The 24,995-nt window shown below is 37.7% G+C and overlaps 1 protein-coding gene across 1 annotated transcript in view; it reads right to left on the minus strand.

Annotated features, from left to right (window-relative positions):
• Positions 1-24,995, minus strand: part of SLC2A13 (solute carrier family 2 member 13) — a 154,651-nt gene that overhangs the window by 60,466 nt on the left and 69,190 nt on the right. Inside the window, exon 4 of the mRNA XM_065842048.2 lies at positions 22,429-22,537. Within this exon, the coding sequence (XP_065698120.1) occupies positions 22,429-22,537 (109 nt within the window). The remainder of the gene's footprint in view (positions 1-22,428; positions 22,538-24,995) is intronic.

A 24,995-nucleotide genomic window follows, 5' to 3' on the forward strand; every position in this document is an offset into this window, starting at 1 on the left:
TTAGATATATATATATATTTTATTTGCTTGCACTCCTCCTATGTTCAGCTACTATTCTTTTGTAATTTTAACTGTAATCTCTCAAAACAAGAGCTGTCCTTCTGCTCTATATTCCTGCATGACTTAGTGCAGCACTGTCCTGATCCACAAATAAGCCTTTAAAATTCAACGGTAATGCAAATACATTTTATTAGGTTTGAGGCTGGTTACGACAAAATTGCCTGGTTTCACCACCATTTAATGAAACAATTCTATGTTTTCCTGTGTTCACATGCCAATAGTAAAGCTTGCTGCTAATGGACATAATGTTCTCTCTTTCTGAAATTTCCTATGATTCAGCTATTACTGGGTTGGAGAAGAACAAAAAAAAAAAAAGCACACTTTCAAGATTCCTAGTAAATGACACGTTGGTTATTGCTATCTTTCTTCTTCTTTTTAAAAGAAAACAATGTAAAGTATGTAAAATGCAACACAATGTATGCAGAAAGCCAGAAAAGTCAAACATTCAAATTCACGGAATCAAAAGAGCGAAAGAGTCCTATCGCTACAGCGTGAACTATGAAGATGACTGTGCCATCACCTTGTTCATATGATGAATTGTGTTTCACAAAGAAATTGCTTTTATACACATTTTTCATCACTCAAACCCATTCCAAGGGTAAAAACAAAAGGCAACCTACACAAGGTTTGTTTAGAACAACCTTCATGGTTTTATGTTAATAACATAGTAAATATCAAACAGCGTAGTATCACCAGAGTTCTCTTGTGCAGGCAAAGGTAATTCAGCTCTAGTACTTTTAGAACAGTGATGACTCCACCTGTTTGAGTATAATCTAAGAAAATTAACAGCAAAAATGTATTATCGAAAATGCAGAGATTAACTTTGATTCTTCTCTTTATTATTATTATTATTATTGTTATTACTACTACGATGACCTGTGTACTGCTTGTAGACTGAAATGTCTAAACAAACTCGTTTTGGTTTATATTCACATTTCATCCAGTAGATTCTACTGAACTGACTATCTCCTCTTTTCTTATTAGAACAGGTTGCACGGAAATCAGAATGAAAGTTCTATTAAGCAAAATAATAGAACTGTATAACAACTCAAGTGAGAACATGGATGATTCTGTTATCAGGCACCTTGTTAAGGTCTCTGAAGAAAGCCAGACTTCTTGACAACTTTAATTTAAATCCTGCAACCGAGATTTTGCTCGAAAATGTCACATTGAACAAAAATTTACATTTGAGAATTTTCATGACAGGTATCTAGAGAACTTAGGGGCATATAATAATTTGAACTGAAATATTTTAACGAAGTAGCAATTACAGGGCAACAGGCATCAGCTTTCAGACAGTCAATTCTCCCCAAAGGTCCTTTTAGAAATAGCAGCCTTGAATAAAACCTGCACCTCAGCCTGCCAGCCCGCTGATGGAAGATGACTGCCTTCACGCTGGGCAAGACACATCATTTACTGTTTTGCAAAATATTCTGCATCCAACAATTGAGGACTAAGACTATGTATCCTCATTGAACTGGCTTTGCTGGCCTGCTAAGCAGGAGTCTAGAAACAACACAGGAATAAAAGTCCTTTTCTTCTCAAAGTGGCCAAGATACATTAATCCCAGAGGGGCAGAAACAGTGAAAGTGAGAGAAAATCCATCACATAAATGAAAATTCTATGAGTTTCACTGGCACAAAGAAAGGTCTTCTTGCCTGAGGACATTCAAATCAGTGGTCCTGAAAAAATGTTTTCATTTACAAAAGAAGTAAAAGACAAATGGAAGATGGATATCTACGAAAATACAGAACAGCAGCAGTTCACTGAGCGGACACACCTGACATACGAGGCAAGGGAAGAGTAAAAGTCCTATCAAGCAAAGCTGTTCATGAATAGGGTTTTCCTCTTTTTGAGGGAAAAATCCCAACTGGAGGTAATCCGCATTTTGCACCAACTGTCCGTGCCATATTAACTTCCTCAGGTATTGTCTAAAGTGTTTGGAGCAAACTACATCTTGTGAAATCGCGTGCTACATTTTCTAGATGTAAATGCCAGTAAGGACTAGGATCAAGTAATTTACCTTCTCACTCATTTACTTTTTTTCCCTCATTCTCTTTTTTTTTAAGGTCAGAGCTAAATTTGCCAGCAGGTGACTCTGAATGAATAGTAGGATGATGCTGCCTTTGTCCTGTTCATTCCTACTCAGAACAAAGTGGGAATGCATGTAGGAAATCTGGATCTTGTTGTTACCTCCGCATTCCCAATGATTCCATCTGAATGCTGTTGTTTTGTCATAACTCACTTTTTGTGATTTGGAGTGTTTCAGAAGATTTTTAAAAGTACAATCAGATGGATGGTAATGGATTAGTCACACATAGGGTCAGCCTGTTGTGGTTTAACCCATCAGGCAGTGAAACACGACACAGCCGTTCACTCACTCCCACCCCCTGTGGGGCTGGGGAGAGAATCAGAAAACCAGCTAAGCCTCATGGGTTAAGATGAAGACAGTTTAACAGGACAGAAATGGAAACACCAATACTAGTAGAATATATGAGTGATGCACAATGCAATTGCTCACCATCCGGTGATGCTCAGTTTGTACCTGGGCAGCAGTTCCCCCAGCCAGTTCCCCCCACAATATATCCTGAGCATCACATCACATGGTGTGGAATATCGCTTTGGCCAGTTGGGGTCAGCTGTCCTAGCTGTGCCCCTCCCAGCTCCGTATGCACCTGGCATGGTGCGAGAAGCTGAAAAGTCCTTGACTACTTAACAACAACTTACAGACAGCATTACTGTATTATCAACATTATTCTAATTCTAAACCCAGCTACCTGGAAAAAATTAACTCTATCCCAGCCAAAACCAAGACACCGTCAAACAGTGACCAGCTGACAATAAAAAAAAAAGCTAAAAAATTAGCAAAATGTAGGCTGTAAAACATCCTTCAAAAATTTGATGGTCTATTGCTTCCTACCTGATATAAAAAAACATTTAATAACATAGAACTTCTGTTCTTATTTGTTCCAAATATTTCCCATGGCAATATAACAGAAGTTAACAGACACACCAGCATGCTAGAAATCCACTGTTCATCTGAATTCTTCCTTGTGCTTCTACCTGATTTCCCTGCTGCCTTTGTCTTCACTCTTCTTGGCTTTTTATTTGGTCTTAATTCCATCCCAGAATCTACTTAACACATCAAGAAAAACATTCAGGATAAACCAAAGTAAGCTCTGTCTAAGACAGACAAGGACTGATTTTCTCAAACCAGTTTGTTTGAGGATCCTTGCCAAGAGAAGAACAATACATGTAAATATAGTAGCAAGACCTCCCTACACATGTGCAGTTTCACTGCCCCTCCTAACAGTGCTTCTAATAATACAATATACCTGCAACAACATATTTTATTTCCATATTTGAGTTACGTATTTAAAGTACAGAGATGTTAACACACTACTTAAAATAAAACTTCTGCAACTGTAATCTCTTAAAGCTAAGTTGCTATTTTATTTTCTATTTCTACAATATACACACTAAAAATGCATTTTTTTGTTTAAAATTTTACCTCTTCCTCTCAGTCTGACCTCCAGCCTCAGCCTTGGGCTCTCCATACCATCTCCACATCATGCAAAACTTGGTCTTGTTATTTTCATCTCACTGTGACCACTGGGGCTTCAGCAGGCCCACAGCTCCTGAGCAGGGAAGAGTCTGGTGCTCTTTGCAGAAGACTCACTTGTGGATTTGCTCATTGTTTCAACATTGAGAAGATAAGACTGAGGGCACTTTTGCAGCTACTGGCATAATTAGCACTGTCTGGCAAACAACTCAGATTACCAAGGTTTTATAAGAAGTGCATAGAATTTAACATAAGACAGCATAGTAGAGAGATTGGGAAATCACTATCATACCAGAATTGTCAAATTCTCAAATCTAATACTAAATGGTCATCTGTGTTCTTCCTTTAAATATTCCACTGTAAAATAAAGCATGCTACAACATAAGATACATATATTCTGGGCTTACCAAGTTAAGTTCTGATAACTGTTGTACCCTCAAACACCAACACTGACATTAAAACTGCCAGACTCTACTTGCAGAAGTGAAAAAATAAAGGGTAACATCTAACCATTTTCTCACAAAGAATTTAAAAATCTCAGCTTGACTTACTAAAAGGGTTGTCATAGATCATGACCAAGGCTCCTTCCATTATAACAGATAAAACGGATTATCTAGGTGGTTTGTTTGTTTGTTTTTCCTTTAAATAGAAGGACTACTTTTCTTAGAGAAACGAGATACTTACGGCCCATGCAGACACCGCTGCCTGTGACCATTTGTTAGGGCCAGGCTATGACCTTCCTCCTGGAAGGGAAGGCTGCATAAGCACAGGGCAAGTTTTCCACCAGTGAGCATTAAGAGGAAGGAGAAGGGGAGAAATCAGATTTTTAGATTCTACACTGGTATAAAAACAATTACTTTGAAGAGAACTGTCTGCAAGATTACACTGTCGGAAGCAAAACATCACACAGCCTCATTACTAAAGGTTGACAGCATTACTGAAATATCTGTCTCCACCACTGGGAAGGACTCTGTGTGCTAAGTGCTGTACAAATACAAAACAATTAAATGACCTCTCTCAGAAAGCTTGCAGTGTAAACACAAGGCAAAAAACCAAATGGATGCTGACAGATGGGGATAGATAACGAGGAAGCACCAGTAGTCCCTGACTTGCGACAACGTCAGCACATCAACACCATGCACCTCTACTGCTCATGGATGTTTTGCTTTGAGAATGTTGCTTTATTTTTTTTTTTTTTAAGCACCAGTTTCAAAGAGAAAACTTGCACTGCAGGGGGAAATGAAATGAAAGGTGAATGGCTTTCAGTAGATAACACAGCTAAAATGCCTGCATTGGGGAAATGCAAGACTGATACAGCAGAGAAAGGAAACATCAATTTTCCTGAGTGGTCAGCTGTACAACTGCACAGCATACCTACCTGACAACTTAGTCCTTTAAGGAGTATGGAGAAATTTTAAAAAAATAAAGCTATGTTAAGCTCTTTACACCCAGTCTACTGGCTACAGTAAGCTGCTCTGCCCATGGGGACAAGTCTAATGAGCAAAGACCTCTGTTGAATAAGCCAGAGCTCAACATACAGCTCTCAATCAAAACACACCAGAACAGCCTAGTTCAGAGCAGCGGAAAGCCTGGATCATCGTGGCATCATCATGTTGGAAAGAAGCAAGCCGCACATCTCACCGGCTCACAACAATTTTGATCAGAAATACTTCTGAGAGAAGCCAAAAGGAGACATGCTTTGTCCTTGAATGCTGGAGATTTGGGCATCACCTGAAAGTTAAGGCTGACTCGCTGCCCTTCCTTTAGACTGCTGCTGCCCCTTACCAGACTCGGAAACATCTTCTCCAGACACAAACCTTGAGCCAGCTGCCTTTTCATTCAAGTCCTTAGCTCAGGCTGGCACTTAGAAATCTGAGTGATGCAACAGTCTGCATTTGATAGAAACAACTGGTGAGCTGGGAGCTGTCAACATTACAGGCATAAAGAGACTGTCACATAAACTTGTAAAGTTTTGAGATGACAGTGTATGATACAGTTTCTGAACAAGGAATACTGAATGTTAGCTTTTGCTAATTATACTCTCATGTGGGGGGCATGGAAAAAATCAGAGATAAAATACATGAAAAACAGACTGAAAAAAAATCCTAAACATTACTTATCTGGCACACCTGTCTATGCAGGCTGCAAGTTCAAAAAACTCACAGCATTTAAAAGACATCAAATAGCAGTATGCATACAGTAAATAATCACACCTTTTAGCATTAGAGTATGCCTCTCTTCATTATTCTTCACAGATATTTGCATGGAAGAAAATTTCCTCAAAGGCTGTGTCACAAGAACATCAAACGAATTACTGCATAATTCACAGAAAAATTAGTTTACTTTGTTGGAGAAGTAACAAAAGATTACTACTATTTGATACATTATTGCCCTTTGGCAGCCATTGAGGTGGCATCTCCTGAAGCAAAGGTCATGCTCTCAGTCAAGCTGGTCTTCAAGCATGATGGACAGAAAACATGGGTTTAGAAGACTGCAGGGTCAAAATCCTTGAACAGTGATGGATAGATAAGTACTTTCTCTAAAGCCTTCTCGGCACCTGGTCGCACAATTTTTCAGTCTTCAAACACTAGTAACTCTGCACCCTATCAGTCATCAGTGTCATCTCCCTGATTCCAGTGCCATACTATCATCCATCAGTTCAATTTGGCTCAGACATACTGTGGTCACTAAGAGTCCTGTGTTCACACTATCTAACATATATTTTGTAAATACATTTTATTTGCAAGCACTGCAGGCAGTTAAACACACAGAACACCTTTGTCAGTATCAATAATATGTATGACAGTAATATTTAACATGTTTATGTTCCTACCCACACATTGCAAAGTGAATTCTACCTTTTCCTATATATTTGAACAACACCTCATTTTAAAACTGTCATGTCTTCAACCCTTCTCTATCTAGAAAGACTTAACATACTTCTCATTTATCCTCAACCTAAAATTTCCCATCCTTTCCTCACATTTCTAGAATTGCCCATAGAAGGGGAAAAGCCTACAGATTTAAACACATGATATACACAGTTGTGGATACCTAAGAACTAACATTTTAACGTTTATCCATTGTTAGATTTATAATGCATATAAACAATAATTACTTATGCACATGACATAGTTAGGTATTGTTATCCTGAGAAGAATTATAAGATGAGTCTATCTCAGCACCTTCTTTCAAAAACCTGGAGAAGCAGCACAGGTACCTAAGCAGGGTAAGGACAAACTGGTGGAGAGTTTTTTCTCGCAAGTGAAAAACCACAGCACCATCATGAAACACCAGCATATTCAGTGCTTTGTGGTGTTCTACTTTATTAAGTAGAGCAACAATTGTAGCACTACATTTTGCTCCCGTTCTCCCCCTTCCATCCCTCTCATCTCAATACCTCTAATTTTACACAAGGAAACAACACCCTTATGGAGTGGATTCCGTCTGGCCATTCCCTTCCACAAACACAGGTTTTGCTGGGTTTAAATACCTCTGTACAGCTCAAGCAAGATTATAACAGGCAGCAATGTCCTTTTTCCGACTTTAATGACAACATGAAAAAAAGCTGCTTGTTTAAAATCTTGCATGTAATCAAACATTTATTTAGACACAGAAAATAGCCAATAACTTGAATTTTTGAGAAAGCTAACAAAAACAAAGAGGCAAGCCATGTCACATTGCTGTACTCTATCATTAATTAGTCTAATGAACACAGAAACTCCACCAAATAGGATGAAGTTGTGACTCAGAGCAGCAGCTGTGATTCTGATCTGAAACCTCTGGGGAGTGTCTGTGACAGTGAGTGTGGCAGGCAGACTGAAGAGCAGCGCCACAGAGGAAGAAATTTCTGCTGTGGAGGAAGAAATTACTCCTTGGATGGCTGTTAATTTGTTCCAGACAGAGAATCTTGCTGTTAGGAAAGGAAAATGTCTTTCATGAAACCAGGATGAATCCCCAAATAAGTAAATTATTTCAATTCTACAGAGAATGTCTAGTTTGGAAAAATATCATAAACAACGGTTGCTTATAACCTCTTCATAACTATATTTAGATAGAATAAAAAAAAAAAAACTATGCAAAGAACATAAGACATGTCTACATCAATAAAAATGTTAAAATGTGTATGTCAATTTACTTCAGTGCTTCTGTAGACAACGGTTTACTGTGCAGCAAGCAAGGAATCACTGCAAGATTATGTTGTTAGCAAAAGCCAAAAGCTGATTTACTGAAAGATGGGCCACAGATCAGCTTTGATACTGCGAGAGAAGATGAAAGACAGACCTTGGAGCAGCCCCGGCCGATGACAGTCCTGTGGCTCCAGCCACCCTGCGTGATCCTGCATACACGGTTCTGAGTGCTGGACGAGCCAAGAGCTTTAGAGGAGCTAAACTACAATTTCTTCCAAGCTAATAGCCCAAATGAGTCTCCTGACTGAGTTAAGAGAAGCTCAAAAGTATGAAATCATATCACTGTGTGAAAACTATTGTCATATGCACACTACAAGCACACCACAGGAAGCTAAAACCTGCCACTTAAGGGCAGTAAATTGCTAGCCGGAGCTAGAAAAGCTGCTTGCAACCATGCAGACCAGTGTGGTGTTTGTCGGTCCTTGTAAGAAGGACTGGAGACAAGATAATATATTCTTTGCAGGAATATACTGATTTCATTTGTCCCTTGGCTGAATAATTTTCAGGAATAACTCCTTCAGGAAAATAAAAAATAGTTGCTGCTTCTTCATGGTCAAAAGAAAAAATACAGCTTTCAGAGCACCCCGAGAAAGATCGGAAGTCGCATAACAGTATGTTTTCTTAAACACAACCAGTTGCTTCAATGTATCCTAACAAGACACAGCAGAAATGAGGGCTCAAGTGCTAGCACAGATGCCCAAGAGCTACTTGTCCAGATTTCAAAAGGCAAAAACCTCAAAATGGCTCTTAGGTTCTGCTGAGAGGAAGGCCAAGTGAACCAAGCATCTAACCATGGAATTAACTTCTTTTTCCAACAAAAGCTTTCCAGTACACTTTAAAGTTCTGTCCATCTCAGGCAATGTGTTTTTCTTCTCCGTTTCTATACTGCCTTTTTTATTTCCCTCTCTAGCACTGTCTAATCGCCCAGTTGTTTGCAGTAGCATATTACACTATTAAGGGAATTCAGATTTCCTTAACTGGACACAAGTCCACCATCTCAAACTGCTTACCTATATCTACTGCTTGGCCAGTATGCATTTCTGCATTGAAGAGTTTGCATAGGTGGTGGCATCAGTTACACCTGCGCAAGGAAATGTCACTGAAGTTGTTCAAGCACAACTGAAGACACAGTTGGGCAGCACAACGTTTTGCAGAGATGCTTGAAAAGGATGTGATCAGACCAGAATATGCAGAGAGAAGAGGAATTTGACAATAAGATAATTAGTTTAAATTATTTTCTAGCTAGTTTAAGTTAATGAATGTCATAAATCAATCAGCAGTGAGATCCAAATACGTGTGGAGACCTGACCAGCACCTTGCAGAGCCTGTGCTCCAGATCTCAGTACAGTCCATCCTATTTTTTATAAGTATAGATTCCTACAAGAAATTCTGTTTCTGTCTCTGTTCAGAATTCCATCAGTGCCTGAGTTCATTTGTCACAATGTGAAAAGAATCATCAAAAAATTGGTTTTTGCTGTAAGATATTACATTTAAAATAGGACTGTATACCCTGGAAAATATAACGAGCTAAGTCTTGCTATTTTTACTTATTCAAAATTCTAATAAAGCATATAAGATAGAGAAGACTACCATAATGTATTTGATAATTTTAAAACTATAAATGTTTTAACACAATGATTATTTCCTTACCATTATATGAAACAGAAAAGGAAAATTACTTGGAATGAGTATATGTATCCCTTAAGAGCTGCCCTATTTCACTAATAAGTCACTCTCCATTCCTACATGCGCCAGAAAAAAAACCAATCAGCCTGTATCCTGTCTTTTATTTCCACTGTAAAAGATGCCATTCTAGGCGTATCCTGCTCCTTCCCTGGACTCTCCCCATCACTCCCCATTCTCCCCACAGGCCTTACAGACAGCTTGCTTTTTGGCTGCACTGAGGAAATAAGAGTCTCTTAAGTAATTCCTTATTTTCTTCTGATTTGGTGACTCTACTCCATACCACACCTTCCATCTGGGTTATTTTGACCATAGTGATCTCTTTCTTGCAGACTGCTTGTGATAACAAAGTCTTGATTAGCCTTCAGATGCCATGGGGTTTTATTTATGATCCATTTCTGGACTACTTTGATTCATGATAAGGCTTTGCATTGCACCTAACCTTTCAACCTTCTTTTGGTCTCTCTCCACCTCTGTGGCACAAGGCATTTTGTCTAGCCTGCGGTGGCTTAACTCTTATTGACAGACTCCAAAGAATCCAATTTAAAGAACCATTTTCTATGCCCTTAAAGTAAAGGTGAATAAACAGATCTAAAGGGCATCATATCTCCTACTCTCTGTTTGAATGGGATCAGTAATATATTTCACTGAGGTCGTTCATGTTGCTGAATCAGGCAGCATCTAACCAGGTGACCTTTTATACTTTAATTTTGTGTCTTTCAAGACTGGTTACATTGTGAGCTCCGAAGTGTTTCACATTTATATATTCCTTGTCTTTCATCTAAGGAGGAAACACTTTCTTATGCTAAGAAAACAGCCCAATATTTGGATAATACATATCCTCTGTGTTTTCACAAGTGAGCAAACTTACACTACAAACAAAACCCTCTCCCCCTACTACTCTATTGTACCTTAAGGAAAAAAAATAAAATCAATTGGTCACTGATTGATATCTGATTTCCTGATAGCTCTCAAAACTTTTAAAAATGGCCTTTGCCAGAGATAATGAAAAAGCACAGTTCAACAAAATTATTAATATTAAACATTAACAACTGCAGAAGAAAGGAATTTTCACAAGATTATTAGACAGGTAATAGCACAAGAGAAACGGTTGAGACCAAACTCTGCTCCAGGAGCTGTCTAGACAAATAACATATTAAAACAAACAACAAGCCAACCAGTATCGCTATTTAGGCAGCTTCCTTCAGCAATCATCGACCAATGATTTATAAACAACATCACTGCTCTGACTTCATGTCATTACTTGGCTCTACATGCGAACGACATGAATGAGATGCATTTAACTGACTTAACAGCTACAACGTGCATATGCTATATATAAAGACGTTTTACTTCACATAATTGCTTTACCATAATTGATAATAACCCAATCCATACATTTCAGCAAAGATTTTACTCCCACCCATGCAGTTCACACAGTTCCTCCTGTATGGCCCTGCAGCGCAGTTCATACTGGATTTGTGACATGGGAGTTATTACCAAGGCAACAGATAGAAATCAAACAGTATTGTGATTTCACTACAGGCAAAAGGGAGAGTAGAAGCCAAATGCAAAAAAAAAAAGAAAAAGGGAAAAATTTCTATTAAAGACACAAATCCTTCAATAATATCAGAAGAAGTGGTAGAAAATACTGGTTTGACTAAATTTCTTCTTTAAATAAATACTTTGGTTTTAAGTTATCTCCAAAACTACAGTCTTTCTTTAAATATGCTTCCACAATCTGAAGAAATATAGAACAGATTTTATCAGTTACCATTAAAAAAATCACAACTGGGTGAAACAAAACAAAACAAAAGTACCATCAGTAGGACTGTTGGTTGTTTTTCAGCATTTTAATACAAATGCCTCAGCATCCTGGCTGGTTTACCACTGAAGATTACATTAATTTGTATGAAAAACTGAGGGTAAAAATAATATACTTGTGCACATAATCCCTGCTGATCAGATTTCATTAAAAATAAAACAGGTCCTAAGTGAGAAGACAGATAGTAGTATTTGCTTCAAAACAACTTGGTGTGTTTGTTCCTGTACAGTTCTTTGAACATGTGTCTTTTGAACATGTTATATATATTAAAGACACTTGACTTTGGGTCTTGCTGTTTGGGTTTTGTTGTTGTTGTTTTGCGTTTTGTTTCTTTTCGATTGGTTTGTGTTCGGTTGTTTATAATTATTATTATTACTACTACTAATATTATTATCATCATTATCATTATCAATATTAAAGTATTAGTTAATACTCAGAAGAATCCTTTTTAATACATCTGCAAGATTTTACAGATAATTAACCAAACCATCAGGCAGACCCTCTAGTATATGGGTGCAGACTGTGGCTAATAATTTGCTGCCATCATACCATGAGGTTTACTTCCACTCACACTATTCCACTCTTCAGTATATTTTCTTCAAGCCGATAACCTGAGACAGAACTCAAAAAAGACAAGAAAAATAAAATATTTAATGTGGTGGTTTTCCAATGCATTGAGTTAAAGGTTTGGGTTTGGGGAAGAAAAAGAAGAAAAAAGAAAACAGCACAACAACAAACCACAAAAAACCCCCACAAAATCACCACAACTAAGCCAATGTTCAGGACCAGAAAAAAAAGCAAAAGACTAATATTTAAAGATTTATGAAACAGAAAAAAGTCCAGTGTTTCAAAACAGAATGAGAGGCCACAGTTAAGCATTCATTCCAGTACCTCACATCAGCACCCTGAACCTGCTTCTTCTGCAATTCGAGGTGGTATTTTGTTGTTTATTTTTAAACCTGAAGAAAATAATGCAAATAAACATCCACCTCAATATCACTTTATGTGTCTGGCAGTCTAGGGTTTTTTAAGTTTGTCTTGGTTTTATGGGAGGGTTGTTCAGTTTTGTTGTTTTTTTAGTAAGAAATGGATAGATGATGAGAATTATCAGAAGATAGGTGGGGTGTAAAAGATTAATTTAAAGGAAATCAGCCTTTTATTTTAAACTTACATTCATCTTCTATTGTACGTCTACTAATTCCAACACCAAAGAAACCCAAATACATTATTTCCAATACATTCTCTACTGCTGTAACAGTTTAAGCAATTAGAAATAAGGAGCGCTTCCTACTTCCCTCAAGACACTCTGTCTAATATCTCCAAGGCTAAACTATGCTCTGATAATCATTCTAGATTTTACTTCATTTCATTCTGTTACTCTCATTGCATAACATCTTGAACCACCCTCCCAATCTTCCTGGTACTTAAACCTTCAAAACTTTTATATTTGAATTACCTGTTCTTTGATCTCCAATACTTAGGATAAGGATGTATCTGTAATAATCATCTTCCAAAAGCTCTGGCTAGTTAGACTGACAAAGCAAGCAACTTCTTAAATAAGATGAACATTTTATAGCTTTAATCTAGTTAACAACTCCATCATGATTCAGTGGCTTGGTTTGCATTTTTTTTTTCCTTTAAGTGGATTAAAGCTGTGATTTTCTATTTCAAAAGGAACAAGAACATGAAATGCACACAGAACTGGCATTAGCAGTGAGAAGCTTCAGCCTGAGAGGAAACCTTGAAGTTTGCTGTATGGCATTGCCCAAATAACACAAGCCATAGATTTCTGGTTTTGTATTTTACTGTGAATTACAAATCTATACTTACAAAATGACTCTCATTAATTTCTGGCCATTATACCATGTCAGCACAACAGGAGAATAAAGATCCACTTCCTTTTTAATGTTCTTTTTCAATAGGAAACCTAACATAATGTGGTTTTACTGATAGCAACACTGACACACAGGTGACTTGCTTTGAAATTTACTGTCTGTCTTGTATCCTAAACACCTTCTCACAGCTATTTCAACTGATAAATTACAGACTTTGGAGCTAAATGATTAAACCCTTAAACTGCTCAGCGTTTTGTAGGCCACTGTCAACAAGCACACACAAGAATATTTAAGAAAAATGTTTCACTCTTTAAACAAAACTGTTAAAGCACGTAAGTTATCTTTAAAACATAGCAAATAGATACACACACTTGAGCAATGTTGTGGCAGCCTTAGAAATCTTCACATTTAATGAGCTGCCTCCTTGTGCCTCAAGCACAAGGTGCATCCACCTACATCACTCAGACTTGCAGTTTGCTGGCTAAGTACAAAATTGAAACAAAGGATAAGGTTTAGAACTATTTAATACATCTGGCAGTATGATGTGCTATTTTCTCTCCCCATCCCTCTCGGTGACTCTAAATCCCAATACTCACTACCATCCACAACCTCTTACCACGGTCAGGATTTGTGCAGGTCACATTAATTCTCAGGCTAGATGTGAGGAAGAAATTTTTTACAAGGGCAGTAAAACACTGCAACAGGTTCCCCAGAGAGGTGGTAGATGCCCCATCCCTGGAAACATTCAAGGCCAGGCTGGACGGGGCTCTGAGCAACCTGATCCAGTTGAAGATGTCCCTGCTCAATACAGGGGGATTGGACTAGATGACCTCTGCAGGTTCCTTCCAACCCAAACTATTCTGCAATTCTAATTCACGATGGAAGCAGTCAGCAGCTTGCTTCCTCCCTGTGGAACAAAGAGTTAATTTATTTTCTCAGACCTGCTGCAGTTTTCCTTAGCCAGCTAATGTTTTGTTTGCTTGTTTGGTTTCAGTTCCTGGATGCTGCTATTGGCATCCTGTCATCAACACATTTCTGTTTCAGCCACTTCCTAGCAGATTGACTAAGGCCCACTCCCCTTCCCAGGCAGCACTCACTTCCCACGTCTGTATTTTCTAATGACTGAGAAGAAGAAACAACATCAAAGCAGGGTCTGGAGAAACTATGGTCAAATTCCTCTTTGACTGGCCCCAAGCAGGAGGTGAAGGCAAAGAGAAAGAGGGAATGGAAAGGACTGACTCTGCCAACACGGCCTTTTCCCAGCTGTTGTATAATAAACACTACCCATGGCTCCTGCAGACAGCCTTTGATGAAAGGGTGTTTAAGTTTTCTGCAACCTGCCCCACCAGCATCTGAACCATCAGCTTGTAAACCGCTCCGGCCCAGCCTGAGGCCTATGCCTCACACTACACTTCAATCTCCAAATCGCAGTTTGTGCTTGGTCAGAGTTCCAAAGCCACTGCTTCTCTCTTTAGGCTGTGTGATAATTTTCCAAATTGAAGTGGAAAATTTCCACAAATAAACTAACTGTTCAGTTCAGACCTGCCAATGGGAAGAAGAAAGAAAAAAAAAAAAAAAATCCTCTGTTCCAAGGCTTGGAAAACTTATAGCAGAGGCTGTTTTCTATGCAAGAAACTAGTGTCCAATAAGGACAAGTTGGTGACTATCAGCTCTTCAGAGCATTTTTATTTTTCTTTTAATTTCTAATACACCAAGGCAGGTGGCTTCCATAAAGTCTCATTTAGAATGTTTTACATTGAGTAATATGAAATCATTTGTTAGCTACAACTTGTTCCTCTCAAGCTGTTAGAAGCTAATCACATTATTTCTGTAGAGTATACATAACAGAGGCATTTGGTATAACAGGAGAGTCACCTTTCCTAGTGTGCTTGACTAAACTAGACTTCCATTTAGTTGTTATGCCAAAAATATTTACAGTTTATCTAAAAAGCACCTGTATAATATATATATGCCCAAAGATACATCTCTTTTCTCCACTAAAATTTTTCACCTTATGAGTTTGCATGCAGTACTATATAAAACTTTGTGCAATAAGAAGGATAATATGGTAAAACTAAGGGTCACTTCTCCAAAAAGAGTTATTGGAAGGATTTATTAAAAACTAATGAAATATCTAATAGATTATTATCTGAAAAGAAAGTGCACCTGCAAAATAGGGTTTCTTTTGGTTTTATTAAAGATCTTCTAAAGCCAAGAGGAAAATGGAAAAAATAAGAGAAAGATATAAACTGTACAGTTTACTCATAAAAGCATATTGAAGGATGAAAACTTAAGCAGGCAGCAGCCTTAATCTTCTGGAGTCAGACAAAATTAGACTTGTTAATTACCAAGACATATTAAAATTATCTTGACAAAATTACAAAGTTCATACCAGAAAAAAACATTAATGTAATTGTTCCTCCTTCAGTCAGACTTAAAGCAGAGTTGGATCTGAGAATATTCAAGAACAACTGAAGTGACAAGTTACTGGCCATGCAGAAATAAAGAAATAATGGCAGCCTGCTTCATAATTGCTTTGGCCCAATTTAAACCTAAGTGGAGACTACAATAGAAGATATATTGCTCTTCAGTAACTGCTGTGCAACTTGGATGACATTGTAGCATTGTGTAAATTTTGGATTTTGTTTTGTTTGTTGGGTTTTTTTTAATGAAGTATGCTTTCTGGATTTTGCTGACTTTGTTTTAAAATGCACAGCCAGACAACACAATAGAAACAAATACAACCTTAAAAACCAATGCTTGTATACAAACCATAAGAAAAATGTGAACCACCATTATTTTTTGCCAGTCAAACTTCTGTTTACAGATCTCAACAACTATTTTCCAATATCCAAGCTAACAGTCAGTGATCTATCAAAGTCTCATTTCTGTGACCAACTTACCCACTATAAATCTGGTATAATTTAAAAATACATTAATCCATTAATTATAAATCTCTCTATGGCTACTGATGCTGAAGGAGTAGAGAAGGCTCGTATTACTTGTGCTGTAATTCACAAAACAAGGTATCTATTCAATGATCATCAAAAAAATAAAAGGTTTAACGACAGTCACTGTCCTATGCTACCTATTCAGTATTTCATTTCAAAATAAGTTATAAAAATGGAATTCAAATACAAGTTTCTCAGTCTTAGCTTTCAGCATCCCTCTGGGGTTAAATCACACGTCCCTGTCGCAGCAGCCACCACCAGGAGCAGAAGTTGCAAGTGCTGGTACCAGCCCTGCTGTGTCCCAGGGTGACAGAAGGACACGTGCTGCCCCACTCTCGCTTCAGCAACAATAGGATTTTACAGCTCCTCATGGGTTCCAGCTCTGCAACTGCTGCACAATAGACACAGCCATTAAACCTGTTGGGATTTGTGCTTTGCTTCCGTTGAACTACTCTCTAGCCTCTATTCAACTTCAGAAGTATCCTGGCTTCTTTCCAGTACCACTCCTGTTCTCTTTCATTCTCTCATTTACATTCAATGCGATACTCATTCACTTTTCATGTTAATTGTTTTAATATTCTTATCTTCAAACCTTCAATTCCCATTGGTTACATAACCTCCTCTTGTCCTCTTTTGTCTTTTCCTTCTCTCTTTTATCCAGCTTTTTCTCCTCTCTCATTACTCTGAGCTTTTTTCCTTCTCCATATAGTATTTTCTTCCACTCCCTATTTCTTGCCAGCTGGAAAAAGATGCTTCTTTTTATCATCTCATTCTTTTTGTTCTTTTGTTTGCTTGCACAGATTAAAAAGCAAGACAGCTAGAGCTCAAAAGCATTCTTGGACCACATCTGAACACCAATACGTTTTACATGTGGATTCACTTAACTTTTAGGAGATGCAAGGATATCTTAACAATAAAGAGACATTTCATTAACTAGGAATAACAGATCACATCCACCAGGAAAAATACAAGTTTAACAAAAATGCTGAAGGCCATAAGCTCTCCCTGTTGACACATTATACCACTCTTCCGTCACAGAAAGCTCTTCTAACACAATGTGAAAAGATAACAGCAAATTACAAAATTAGCATCACATCTAGTTTAGTGTTTCAACTGCAGAACCAAATATTATGTCTGGCTTTCATCCAGTCTGCCTAAAGTTTCCTGAGAATAAGAACAATCAAGATGATACAACTGTCTCTTCAATCTTATCTCGGATTTATAGTCCTGAGGGCACAGGCAGCCTGAGGGAACGGCCACCAGCTCAGAACTAGCGAGCCCCCAAAAGAGCAGCAGAAACTCCAGCACAAGCCACAAGACCTGCGTGCAGCTCTGACAAAACAATACTGAACTCCCTCCAATCATGGCTAAATTACGGCTTAGTATTCAAGATAACTTCGGATTTTTTCCAAAAGCTTTCTTCCCCATATTTTGTTTTGTTTGTTTGTTTTTACTGCAATGAAGCTGCACAGTACCAAGAGTGTTTTCAAAGTCCTAGTCCTGCAGGAACATGAGCATATAGCTAAAACATCAATATACTCTATCGATGTTTTTCACCAAATGATATGAAATAGTCAAATCCTCAAAGCTCTCTCGTCCTCCCACACCCCAGGAAATGCGTTGTGGGTTTTTTTTCCTTTTTTTTTTTTTTTAAAGAAGAAGAAAACTGATGTAAAAATTAGCTTAAAGTTTTACCTTAAAATAGTCCTCCTCCCCTAAGTTTTAACTATGAGCCACTGTGGGCTTGAAAATATCTACACATCACTGTTTTAACAGAATTCTTCGATATGTTACTATTAAAAAGCAGAATTGTAGTAACTGCTATCCTGGAATATAACTTCCTTCACAGGGCCTTTTTCAGTCTCCTATCAGCCAGAGTTGAGACTTCAGACTTCAAACACTGAGCTTCACTTTTCAAGATGAGAAAATACGAGGATGATAAGAAACTTAAAAGTTAAACCATTTCAGAACTGCTCAGACCAATGTGAGAAATATCTGTCTAAAATTGTATGACTTTATCTTTTACAGGTCAGTTAAACCAGCAAAAGCCATGACAAAAGGAAACATTTTTTTCTACTTCAGGCACTCTATCAAAAAGCAGTGGTACCCTTATTCTTAGGTAAAGCTATAGGTCACTGAGTTTTATTCTTTTACTGACTAAATTTATCATGCTAGAATTTGTTCCTCTGAGAGTCACAATCTCCTTTGCCTATTTTTACGTTTCGTTTCTCTTTTAGATCCACCTCCTCAATGCAGAGGTTGCTCCACATGCCGTTCTCACCAGCTCAGTAACATCCTGCTCGTGATAAGAGTTCCTGATTCCTTGGGGCTGGATGTTCCACACATACATGGCTGATTCAAACACAATATGAAACTATTCCTGTGCATAATCTAGATCAGTTTATTGCACAACAGCATGAACTCTTAGAATAAGTTCTTCTAGGTTTCCTCTCCCCATCCTCAAGAGACATCCACCTACACATGGAGTTTGTTGCTCTCACTGGCTTCACTACCGATATCTAATTTTTAACCAGAAAACGTGTAACAGATTTCTAAACACTTAAGTATTGAAGGTCTAGATTTTTGTTGTTGTCTTCATGTGTTTCTTGTAGGTAATTTTCTGCTTTTTATGATCTCTTCTACTACTGGCTACACTCAGTGATTATTTTTAGACCCCTGAAAAACTCATATATATAACTTGCTACCTCTAACACCCATACTTTTTGATTCAAACTCCTGTTTTCTAAAATAGAAGATTTACTCACATAAATCGGGGAAGTATTAAATCATTCCACAACTGTTTTCTTCCCTATATTTTCATTTCACTTCCCTGCCTTGTGGTTTGATTATGTTGGGAAGCTTTTTTAATGAATTTTTCACAGACATACAAACTCACTCCTATGGCCTCACTTTCTTACAGTTAAATACAAGATTTAACAAATTATTTTACATCAGAAATAGTGGAAATCCTCAAGCCAGAAGATTAGAACGAGTCAGGACTCATCATGGATGCTGCCATGTTAACTGGTCACAGTGTAGAAGAGTCCCATGGAAATACATAACGAAGAAGGAGGCAACCAGAGCCTAAATTCTCTGGGCAACAGCAAGTCAGGGCCATCAACCGCTTCTCCTATGACCTAGAAAAGGGCATACACCAAGTGAAGAAGATTCACAGCTGCACCAAATTTACAGTGAACCATCAAAACGTTTTTTGTCACTGTTTTTGGTAGATGAGTTTGCAAAACCACTGAAGGCAAGTCCACGCAATCCTACGACCTGAAACATAACCAATGTTGGTTTTCTTGATGCAACAAAACAGCAACCCCAGAAAAACACAACCAAATACAATGGAGAGGAAAACAGTACTTTGAGAGTTAATACAACATGACAGTTCCTTAAGGTACAATTTAATTACTGCATTTAAAGCAATCACCAATTTTTATGTAAGCAAACCATCAATAGACAGATGCTTACTTATATTTGAAAAATGTCCTTCCATATAATGTCTTGCATACTCAATAACTAAAAATTCAGTTACACTGGCTTATTATAAAAAAACTGGATATTGCAATTAGTTTACAAGCCAGTCCCTTAACAAAAGTGCCTTCATGTGTTTATTACAGGCTTTTTCTTATTTTAAAACTAAGATTCAGCTATGGTTTATGGTTGTAATTCTGTCCTCCTACATGTCCACAAGCAAATTGGGTCAAACTATTTGTAAAACCTCCTACATAGAAAGGAGTTTGAGATTTTAAAAGACGTGAAGTTTAAAATAAACAAAGTCAACCTACCAATGTCATAAACCTTGTGAACTGTCAAGGTTTTGTTCTAACCTAATGAGGCTTCCTAAAGTAGTAAGAACCAAGATGTGACTGTCCATGGCTAGAGGTTGCATCCACATGGTGTTTAATAACACTTTCATAATGTTTATTATATAAGTTTCCCTAATTAACTTCTAAACTTATTTCTGCATTTGGCATCTGTAAGATCCATTGGCAATGAATTTCACTATGTAATTACGTGTCGCATGAAAAAATATTTATTTTAAGCCTACTGCTGGGTAAGAGCTACAAGTCATCAAAACTGTTATAAAATATGATAAATAATCATACTCTCTTCATCTTCTCTATACATTAGTAGCTTTATACGCCTCTTACATTTCTGAACTCATTTCTCTTCGAAGCTGCAGAGTCCTAAACATCCTGTTTAAATACAGGTATCTCTCTCCCCATATGTAAGTTGGTCTATCCTTACTAAAAGAGAAGACAACTGCAATGTTTGTGCTACTGCAGATCAGTCATGGAAGTCATTGTGTTTGTATAGAACCATAATGCAACTTCAAGACCTCTTAAGCAGTAACAATTTAGACTGCCGTGCATGTCAGTTAGCCAGTTCTCTCCTGCAAGAATTATTGTATAATACTGTATCGTTAATATACTTGCCATTTTATTAATTTGTTATCTTGTATTATCTTCCCACAACTGTTCATGTTCATGGATTTGGGGGTCTCAATATCATGAATGGTGTACAACTGCAAGCTGTTATTTTGCTGTTTAGCCCCTCTCATGGACTTATTAGAACAGCAATATCTCCACAAAGATCCCTGTGGGAGTCTGTTCTTGGTTTGTGATAACTGATCTTTTATTCTTATCTTCATTTTTCTCATCTTATAAAGTTATTAACCTGAGAGGGCTTCTCTCTTACTTTTGTGACCATCTGGTTTCTTCAAGAAACTCTGGCAGCAGCTGTCATAGACTAGGAGGGTTAGTTCATATGGGATATACAGTTCTAACGTGACCGCAAACTCACATCCAATCAATTTGCAAGCTATAATCTGTCTACAACAATCATGTTGGCTCTTCTTTATTATTTTATATTCTTCAGGTCCATGTTCAATTTCATATTTATAAACATATCTTCTCATTTGATTCTATGACAGTTTTAATTAATTTTGATAAGGACAGAAACAAAACTTTCTGGGCTGTAGCTTCACGCAGATTAATCAACATTTCCAAATTCAGTGATTATGTATTCAAATTACTCCAGACCTGTTGGGTGAACCCTGATTAGTCCAAGCAAGTTGTTATTACTCATTTTAATCAGCTTGTTCTAAAAGTTGTTTCCGTAACACTTGAATTTGAAACAGACCATCTGAGACATCTCAAGTAAGCTACAGTGCAAGAACATTCATGTACAGTCCATAATTAACACAGATGCAAAAAGAGTCTTTGTAAGATTTGCTGCTAAAGATTTTTCTTCTGCTAGTGTTCTCACACCATCTTGATCCTCACTGGGCCTGAAGACGACAAGGTCTCTTGCTTCTGATGTGCCTGAAGAATTTCTCCAAGCTCCTTCTGTGCCTATCTTCTGTTTTTCACACATAACTTACCAGTTATGCCTTCTTTTGTTTCCCACATTTGGTTGCAACTTCTGCTTCATAAAGTCTCTCTTTAACTCTTACAGATCTCTCTTCTTTGCAGTTTAACAATAACGAGTTTGGGTTTTTTCCCCTCCTTGTGACAGATGGCAGATATTTACTCTAACATTTAACGTGGTAGCTCTTGATACCACAAAAGGCTTCATCCTTTTGGTCATTATTTTTAACTATTTCCTAATAAGCTTGCTCCCTTAGATGTAGTTCTCTCCATAAAACATTACTGCAACATATTTTACACTTCCTCTTAAAACAATATTGAAATTGTACTCATTATATTTACTTTGTAGGGCAGCTCAACAGTAATTCAGTCTTCAACTAGGTCTTGTGCCCTGCACATTTACCAAGAGCTACTCCTCTTGTGAGCTGAGAGCTCATCACAACACCCAATACATTGTTCTTCACTTCAGCATTTACCAAAAGTCTTCATACATGTAACAGAACCATGGAAAAACGGGAAATGCTTCTTCCCTCAGCATCTTACCTCCTTTAGCACTTCATAGTAATCTTCCATCTCATTTGCATGGTCAGTAATCTAACCCTCGCAGTATTTAGATCTACTTGCACACAAAATCAAACTGTAAGTGTACTTTCTCATCCAGACATAGATAGGTTTGATCGTAAAAACCTAACACATATTAAGACATCTCCCAAAGTATAATTTACATTCTCATCTCTATATAAATGTTTGCCTTTATACTAACATTCTCTTGTATCAGTTTTCTGAGATGTCAGATATGTCAGTATCCAGATTTCAAACTAACATTACAGCTTTCACACTGAGTTTTTCACATTTCAGATTTTGTCCAGAAGCCCATCTGTAACTGCTATTAGTCTCACTGTCTTTTTCTTATATTTTATAAAGAGAAGCAAGCAGTAAATACATACATGACGGTGTTAATCCCTGACAGTTGTTGAAACATCTGCAGACCACAACCCACAATTAAGGCTCTTCGAGTTGGAGGGTATGTTAGCATTCTGCAGATCACAGGTCCAGCTTCAAAAAAAAAAAAAAAAAAGAAAAAAAAGAAAAAAACAACAAACAAAAGAATACATAATAGTTCTTTAATAGTGCTTAAGTGATCACTATCAAGACAATGTTCCCAGGCATAACAGGCTTTGAATCTTAGTTTCAAACAAATTTGGATTATTTCAATTTTTTTTAACAACTTAATCATTTCAGTTCTGCTTTTCCACACTGTACCACAAAGATGATTTTCAGGAAGTCCAGGCAAAAAAATAAAACTGTTTTTGCACACAGTATATACTCCTGGTAGCAAATGTGCAGCTCTCCTATATCATACTAACAGGCTGCACAGCTGCTGCAGCTGAATGTGCTCAAGTTATCACAAAATATCATTGTTTTCTTTCTAAAAGTTCCCACTGTTATTGAGAGCTTATTTCAGAAATGCCATTATTCACTGCTCAGATCTGGATCTTGCAGATAAAGTGTTCTCACTTGGCCCCCAAAGACCAAGTTTCCACAAACCAGTTGCAAGTGTGGGTACTTTGAAGGTACAGGATAAATCTTCTGCACAGCTGTAAGGTCAACAGAGGAAGCATCTTTTTTGTTTTTCCCACACATTTGGCAGTAATGGTATGAGACTGCATTCAAAAAGCAGAAAACAGCTTCTCAATGAAGGAAAAAAAAAAAAATTCTGGAAAACAGAGCAAGTTTTCTTCTCTGGTAATTTCAAATTTTCAAAGTATCCTATTTCAGAAAAAAAAAAAAAAGTAATACAGGAATCTATATGACATCAGGCAAAAATTTAAGATACTTGACTCCCTTATTTACTTACTCCCTTATTTACTTGAACTTGTTTCTGTCCAGGCTGGTATTTAGTGCAGAACATAGTCTGGTGAAAAATTCTGTTTTATACATGTTATAATATCTGGTACTTCCACTCAGAATACCTAATACAGATGACAACAGTCAAAATAGTTGCCATAAAAAAAATAGTGAGAAGGATCTGCATTTTTACATTTTCAAAGTCTTCCTTGAAATACAGAAAATATTAAATGTATTGATTCAGTATAAAAAACCTATATGGATCTGTTAGAGAAGAACAATTTACATATGCAAAGAGTTTCAACTTCAGAAAGGTGACAATCTGTGAACAGTTTCAACAGGGGAACTCAAGAAGTGGGTTTAGATAACATTCTCTTCATTGAACAATAATCAGACCTGCCAAGAAAAACCTATCTTCATTTTAAAATTATGGTATTTCTAATTCACATCTCAATTGTATCACCACTTAAATTTGCTTCTTTACTATTAACAGCAGAATGGAGCCATAGAAATTTTCCAGGTGGTTCCCAAGTACCATTAACATTCAGACAATTCCACCTGCTGTGTCACAGAGCCACAGCATGACCTTCAAAATGTCTCTATTTGAGTAAATACAAATAGAATCATAGAACCGTTTCAGTTGGAAGAAGCCCTCAGGATCATCGAGTCCAATCATCACTTAACTCTAGTCCTAAACCGGGTCCCTGAGAACCTTGGCTACGCACCTTTTAAACACCTCCAGGGATGGTGACTCCACCACTTCCCTGTGCAGCCTGTCCCAGTGCATAACAACCCTTCCCATGAAGAAATTTTTCCTAATATCCAATCCAAACCTCCCCTGGCACAACTTGAGGCCATTTCCTCTTGTCCCATCACTTGCTACTTGGGAGAAGAGACCAACCCCCTCCATGCTACAGCCTCCTTTCAGGTAGTTGTAGATAGCGATAAGGTCTCCCCTCAGCCTCCTGTTCTCCAGGCTGAACAGCCCCAGTTCCCTCAGCTGCTCCTCATCACACTGGTGCTCCAGGCCCCTCACCAGCTTCGTCACCCTTCTCTAAACTCCCTCCAGTACCAAAATGTGCTTCTTACGATGAGGAGCTCAAAACTGAACACAGTAAATAGAGCCCATCTACATATCTGATAAGATATTCTCAAGCAAGACACATGATAACACTGGGTAGACAAGTATACCAAAGGGTTCAGTGGTCAAACTGGCATTTCCTCGGTGGACAAAACACCAAAACCAGCCCCGGCTGTCAGCTAGGAGCAACCTGAAGCTCAGACATACCCTTGGGTTTCTCTTCAACTTCAAGCTTCACAAAGAGAATTTACTAACAAACGCAACCATGAACCTCAGTCCACAAAAACAGCTTTCAGGTTTTCATGCTCGGCCCGGAGCCTTCAGGCCTAAAAACCTTTATCTGGCAATTGCAGCATCAGTCACGAACTCAGGCTGCTGAATGCAGATGAGATGCCCTCCATTCCTTACAAGCTTTCTATAAAGTCCTTAACGAAGTTCAAAATCCATCTTTATCTCCACAGGACCTTACAATCAACCTAAAGCTTGAAGTCCACCATCAATGAGTACACTTATTTAATAACCTGGAACTCTGCCCCAGCAGCAGGGGCTGCTAGGAGAGGAAGCAGAAACGTCCTAAGGAACTGA

Source organism: Patagioenas fasciata, chromosome 1 (genome assembly GCF_037038585.1).
Source record: "Patagioenas fasciata isolate bPatFas1 chromosome 1, bPatFas1.hap1, whole genome shotgun sequence".
Classification (NCBI taxonomy): Eukaryota; Metazoa; Chordata; class Aves; order Columbiformes; family Columbidae; genus Patagioenas; species Patagioenas fasciata.